This window comes from Chenopodium album, chromosome 20 (assembly GCF_948465745.1).
Source record: "Chenopodium album chromosome 20, dcCheAlbu1.1, whole genome shotgun sequence".
In the NCBI taxonomy this organism is placed as follows: Eukaryota; Viridiplantae; Streptophyta; class Magnoliopsida; order Caryophyllales; family Amaranthaceae; genus Chenopodium; species Chenopodium album.
This window is the reverse complement of record NC_137853.1, coordinates 36460283-36467672: the sequence shown is the minus strand read 5'-3', so window position 1 is coordinate 36467672 and position 7390 is coordinate 36460283. Positions and strand designations below refer to the sequence as shown.

The 7390-nt window shown below is 37.8% G+C and overlaps 1 protein-coding gene across 1 annotated transcript; it reads left to right on the top strand.

Moving 5' to 3' along the window:
* Nucleotides 1–207: 207 nt before the first annotated feature.
* On the top strand, nt 208–4255 carry LOC145598971 (TORTIFOLIA1-like protein 3). The gene is made up of 5 exons (XM_081655371.1): nt 208–1156; nt 1266–1374; nt 1944–2488; nt 2694–3172; nt 3649–4255. Exons 1-4 carry the CDS (start codon nt 359–361, stop codon nt 3129–3131), a joined length of 1890 nt encoding a protein of 629 aa, XP_081511497.1. The 5' UTR covers nt 208–358; the 3' UTR covers nt 3132–3172; nt 3649–4255.
* Nucleotides 4256–7390: the final 3135 nt, after the last annotated feature.

Genomic DNA, 7390 nt, shown 5'->3' with positions numbered 1-7390 from the left:
CAAAACTTGTAAAACAAACAAACACAAAAAATTCTCACCAAAGACTCACATAATCAATAACTACCCACTACCATAATAAACCCACATTTTACAGTCAAAAACCCAAAATCTCCCCAAAACGACATCGTTTCACTGCATACACATGACTCCAACTGACAACTCCATTTCCTCTCTTTACAGTTTAAAAACCCCCCAAAAACTCCACTTTCCACCTTACCCCCAAATAAAAACACACCCCACTTTCTCTCTCCTCCCTCCTCCACCAATGCCACCGCAATCCCCCACCGCGCCACCGCCTCAACCACCTCCACTCTAAAAATTAAAAACTAAATTCCAATTTTACCCTCAATCCCTATAAATGGCGCCGAAACAATCGGCGGCAACAATGTCACGTGATCTCCGGCACCGAGTACTCACGTGCATGACAAAACTCTCCGACAGAGACACACTCCCGCAAGCAGTGTCGGAGTTAGAGTCCATCATTCCGACACTCACCACTGAAACATTCTCACTCTTCATCAATTCTCTCTCCTCCACGTCAGCCGCCGACCGTTCCGCCGTTCGTGTCTCCTCCCTCAAACTCCTTGCTTCTCTCTCCTCCTTCCATGGCGTCTCCTTGTCTCCTCACCTCCCTAAACTCATCTCCGCCGTCGTTCGCCGTCTCCGGGACCCTGACTCCGCCGTCCGATCTTCCGCCGCTGTAACCACCGCCTCATTTGCTCGCCACGTCAGCAATTCTCTCTCCTCCATTTTCAAACCTCTCGCTGATTCTCTCTCCTCCGAGCAGGAGTTCGGGGCCCAATCGGCGGCTGCCATGTGTTTGTCATCCGCCATTGAGGCGTCTCCGGCGGTGGAGACGTCGCAGTTGATGAAGGTGTTGCCGAAGTGGATGAAGTTGGTGAAATGTGACGGGTTTAAGGCGAAATCGTCGTTGATTTTGTTGATGAAGAGTTCGATTAGGGTTTGTGAGATTGGGAATTGTAATTTGTTGAGAGATTTGGTTAATTGTTTTGTTGAGTTTTTGAAATCGGAGGATTGGGCTGCTAGGAAAGCGGCTGCTGATGCGTTGAAGGAGATTGCAATGGTGGAGAGAGAAAATTTGTCGGAGATGAAGGTTTCTTGCTTGAAGATCATTGAATCCAGAAAATTTGATAAGGTTGATTAATTTTAGATTTAATAATAGAAAATTGTTGGATTAATTTGATTCGATTTTGATGAATGTTTGATTTTAATTTAATAATGGAGTTTGTTTTTTTTTTTTGCAGGTGAAAGCGGTTAGAGAATCGATGAATCAGGCGTTAGAAGTTTGGAATGAAGTTCCTGATGTTTTTGATGATGGATCACCGCCTCCTAATTCTCAAGAATCTTCCAGAGGTCAGATTTCCTGTTTTTCTCTCTCTTTGAATTGTTTTTTAGTGTAGTTTTTGATTAAATTTGAAATCCAAATTTGGATGAATATGTGATTCAATAAGTGAGATGAGAGTAGATTATTTTTAAAGTGAATTGATTCGATTCGGTGTATAGAGAGCCACGAAGGACAAGGACAATTATGTAGACGGGATTTGATTCCGGGTTTATTGCTTCGAATTGAGTTAACTTGCACCTTCATTATAGGATTATGTTGGAAGTTATGTGATGATATTGATCTAAGTAACCATAGTTTAAGGAATTTAGTCTTTAGGGGTTTATCTATCATTGTTAAATTTGTAATACTATTACATTATTATGCAAGATTAAAAGATGGATGGATTTTGGATGTACAATTGCTTTGAATTGAAGAAGATGCTTCTTTTACCTCAATTTGTTTATCATTCTGATTTACATGTCTAAACTTGGATTATTGACAATGCTCATATTCATTCCTGTAATTTTGTTTTATGATCGAGTCTTTAGCGTGTTTGTACCTTCATCGTTCTGATGGGTTTTGATTGATATGATAACAGAAAATGCTAGTGATGGACGATATCCTGGCCGATCTAAGATTTCTAGTGCAGTTGACTCTAATAACACTCCTCAAACAAGCAGAAAACGTTTTCCACTTAGGAAATCATCCCCATCTGATAGTGCTTTGAAAACCACGGCTAGAAACAGAGGTGCTCCTGATGTTACAGGGAAGAGGTCAAGCCCACCGGTTTTCAGGAAGCTTGATTGCAAGAAGTCTTCTGATGTGAACACTGATGCTACTGATCATTATGGTTCATCTGGTACTCCGGCTTATGGAGAAAATTCAGTGGGAGATGATGATGGTGTTTTACGAAGAGCAGATGTCAGACAATCTAGGCATGAAACTAAGCGAGGTCTTTTTAGCAAGAATTCTGGTTCTCGAGTGATGCCATATCCTGAGGATGATTCTGAAGCTACTGTAACTGTTAGCAATACCGCCGCAGATGTTTGTAAACACCACAAAGACTTTGAGGATCTTTCTCTTATCCGTAAGCAGCTTGTTCAAATTGAAAGCCAGCAGTCCAGTTTGATGGATGTCCTTCAGGTGATTCTTGGATTATTGCTTACCTATTTGTATTTTTCTCACCGACATTCAACAAAAAGGATCTTTAATTTTATAGATTAATTCTATCCTACTTTCCTGTGATTTGTTTTATTAGCCTTTGCTCTTATCAATCTCCCCTTTTCCTTATTCAACTAAACCATAATTCTTGTGCTAATATTGATTTTATTTTTTTAAACCGAACCAGAAATTTATTGGAAGCTCACAGGATGGTATGCGTACTCTTGAGACTCGTGTGCATGGCCTAGAAATGGCCTTGGATGATATATCCTATGACTTGGCCATGTCAACTGCAAGGATGTCCTCTGCCGAAGCCACAAGGAGCAGCTCATGTTGTTTGCTGCCTGGTCCGGATTTTTTGAGCTCTAAGTTTTGGAGGAGACCTGATGGTCGTTGCTCAACCTCACGGTTTTCTTTTGGTGGCACCACAACTTCAGTTTCTGCTATGCGTACTATGGCTGATAAGAGGCCTGGCGATACAATCGGACTTGAGAATCGGAGGTTTAGTCTCCGGGGTCCTGGTGGAGTTATCGTGAATCCTTTGGCTGACATGCATGGTGATTCAAGGGGTGCTACAGATGTATCAACTAGCAGAGTATTAAGGAGTGTACGTAATGTTGCTTGACATAGTGAATGGTCATCAGTATTCCATTTGGTAGTTTAAAGGTAATTTGCTATGTTCTCTGTTTCTATTTTTAACATCTCCTATAATTCTTAATAAAGCTATTGATTAAGTTTAGTATTCCTATGTAAGATCTTAGTCTTCACAAGCATCCATCACTGTGCTCCGAAATTAGCACATGCATGCAACCTAACCGGGCGTAGCCTAAATTAGTACGAAGGATCTTAGATGCTGCTATTTCCTTACATATTCAGAACAAGCAAGAAATGATCTTACCTAAGTTGAAGATGGATAAATTAATGTATAAAAATCTGTTTTGCCTGGTTGATGAAGTTGGCAAGTGGCTAATAATATACAGGCTAGGCTGTTTCATCACTTCCATGTGATAGCTCATTAAATAAAAGTACTAGGAATATTATTTACAAACAATTATTCTCATTTGTAGTATTTAACTATCTACTCTCTGTGTCTATGTCTTCTGTTTTCTCCCCAATTTATGTTAGTATTATTGTTGAAACAGGTAAGCGGAATACGGACTGGCTACTCCAGTAAGCAACTCTAGCCAATGGTACATGTGTAACTGTTGACACTGCGTATAAAAAACTGATATAATCAAGTTGATTAAACTATAATACTTCCTCTTCTTTTGCGTTAGAGGAAGTCACTGGTAATGTTACCACAGAAGCTACTTTTGCGATACAGATACACAAATGTTGGAATGTGTTTATAGAGAAGATTCTTTTTCCCTTGGTGACCTAGGCCATTCTCTAGTCAGTATACTACTTCTCGTGTTTGTGTCATTATTTGATTCAACTTCTGCTGCTTAATCTATGTCGAAGTTTGATGTTGTGGTGCTGTGTTTTATTGTCTCATGGTATCACAGCTACATGGGAAATCATTCTAGTTTGGGTTGTTGTAGCTGAGTATTTTTGCTCTGAGCAATGTAGTCTCAGCCTTTACGTTGTAATGTTGAGATAACTTAGTTTATTCTGTTCTGTGTATATATTGTGCAACTATTCTTAGTGATTAGTAAAATGGCTAACTATATGAGACCGGTTGTTGATCAAAGGATTGACCATAATTTATACGCCTTATTTTGTACTAATCTATACAATAGTGTTGTACAATTCTGAACATTAACCTTGATGAAGAAATTTGGCGATTTGCGTTACTTGGAAGAAAATGTGTATAAACTATTCAGCAACCATCAAAGACGGAGAAGAGTATCTGAAGTAATGCCACATTGCCTGAGATTTTGGGAGTTTACACCTACTAACATGACCTTGACTCTAACGTTGGAAATCTAGATGAATGAATGGTGCATTTGACGTTTGAATATGTAGGTAACTTGAATGATCTCCTTACTATCATTTCAAGTTTCCCACCAACATTTTTCTTCTTACGGAGTATTTATTTACATGTGTGAATATGAGATTGATGGTGTTATCATAATAAGTTAATAATATAATGCTAGATATCGACATATTGGTTTTTTAATCTAATTGTATTTATTTAAACAAGATGTATTTAGAAAATGTCTACTTTTTCATTATATGGAGTATTACATTATTTTTCTAGTTTATCTCGTTCTTGTTTGTTGAAATGAGATCCGAGGACCAGAAAGCAAGTCTGCTAGTCTGAAAGGGCTAGCTAAGACAGGGCAACTAGGCGGAAGGCAAGGAAGGCTAGGACGCTCTCATTTCCTGAAACTAACCCCTAAAGTAAAAAGCTGATATTAAAATAGCTTGGAAAGGCTTTGCACCTGAAATAGAACTCCATAAGAATGAGTCTGGGCTTTCAAAAAGATGAAAATGCAAGGTATGTAGCTGCTTATGCGAAATTTAGGGGGTAAAAAGGAATTCTTATGAACAACCAACCTGACGGAATTCCCAAACCCACATAGATTCTCCATCAACGAACAGTTGTCGCGTTGTACCACTACTTCGCCGAGTGAATCCCCGAACCACGAGTCTTGTAACAACAAAAAGTCATCACAAGAAAATATAGTTGAAAACACCCTAAACTAACATAAAGTACAACGTCAACGCTGGGGCGATTAGTTGAAGGCAAGACGAACAATATCGACTTCATAGATTCAAGGTGGCGTCTGCATCGTTCCAAACATATGGCCGGGTCAATATTCCCGGCCTCAAAGCTATGACACCATCATATTTTCCGCCTTGCCCCCGGTGAGATTTTTGTGTGCATTCTTCCTAGCGTCTGGCAATGCACACAACTCGAGTCCGGAGAAAAAAGCAACATTGAATAACTATATTGTAGCTATTCAACATTGAGTTGCCCACCTTTCCCTGTAGAGCTTTATATTATAACTCTTGTAAAATTTTAGTGAAGACCCGATTGACGGTAACACAATGATGGGTCATAATAATTTGTAAAAATGTGATAATAACACCTTTTTTTTTGTGGAATCCAAAGACTGTGTATTAATCTACATTTTGACACTTTTATTTTTCCAAAAAATATTTTTTGTGGGCCCAAAAAGAGAAAATACGAGAAAAAAGACGGTAATTGGAAAATATTGAAAATTTGCTGAAATAGCCCAGAAGATGGGGAAAATGTTCGGAATAAGAGGGGGATGGGTTTTTAACACTTTTTACATCCCATACTTTCCTTATTATGCTTTTTTTGAGGTTCGGGGCCGAAACCGAAAATATGGTGATTGACCCCCAAAACAGAGTGATTGGGGGACAGTTTAGGTTGTTGGTGATTGTTTACATGAAATAAGATATGATACTTACATTACAAACATGAATAGTTTATTCAAATATATCAATCAACTCAACATAAACACATCACACATCATATCAGTCAACACACATGTGAATAGTAATAATAAATATTCACTATTGTCAAATCAACACACATGTGAATGGTAACAATGAGTAGTCACTATTGGTCAAATCAATCATCATATCATAATGTGTTCATTTCCATTACTATTGTGAAATCATATCACATCACATCGCTATTTTATCCATATTACATAACTTATATAGCATAATTATACTTTTATGACATTATTAATGTCAAGTTATGCCATATTAGGACATCACATCATTAGACATAATATGACATCATTATAGTCCAGTCACATATATACTTTCATGACATCATTATAGTTAAATCACATCATTTCAATATACTTATATGATATCATTATAGTCAAAACACATCATGTTATTACACTTATATGACATCACTATATTCATGAATTTTAAAATAGAGTCAAAACTCATTCTAAGTACTTTATGGACATCTTAATCGGTGTCTTATGGTTTCAAACCTCTTTATATGACCCCAGCAGTCATCCAAAACATTCAATTCATTTTTTGAAAAAATGTCAAAACTAACCCGATATCGTATATTATAGTCTTCAATTTTGGCCAATTTTCCACTTATTTTGACCCAGAAATAAAATTGTCGAGATGCTTACCATGGACTCTAATAGACCCCGGGATTCTATTTGGGTAGGTGCAACCATCCAATATGCTTTTAAACGGTCAATTTACTCGTTCACAACTTGCACCGATTTCGTGAACTAAAGCCTACCACCGACAATTGTGACAACATATAATGGTCATATATGGTTTCAAACGGCATTATATGACCTTCAGATGTATCCCCTATGATCTCAACACTTTTCGCCACCAGGCCCCGTAACCTCCAAAATCCATCAAAAAGCGTGGATAATAACCTTCAATTTTGAAATTTTTGACCTTTTTTTGCTCGGAAATAAAAATTATATTACCGAGATGTTTACCATGGTCCCTAATATGCTTCGAGAGCTCATTTGGGTAGATAAAACCATCCAATATGCCTTTAAACAGTCAATTTACCAGATTACAACTTGCATAGATTTCATAAAATCAAACTACACCTCGGACATTTATGACAACATATAATGGTCATATATGATTCCAAACATCATTATATACCCTAGAGAAGTATCCTCTAGAATCTCAACACTTTTCGCCACTGGGCCCCGTAACCTCCAAAATTCCTCAAAAAACGTGGATAATAGCCTTCAATTTTGGAATTTTTGACCTTTTTTTCGCCCGAAAATAAAAATTACCGAGATGTTTACCATGATCCCTAATATGCTCTGGGAGCCCATTTGGGTGGATAAAACCATCCAATATGCGGCCTTTAAACAGTCAATTTACCCGATTACAACTTGCACTGATTTCATAAAATCAAGCTACACCTTGGACATTTATGAGAACATATAATGGTCATATATG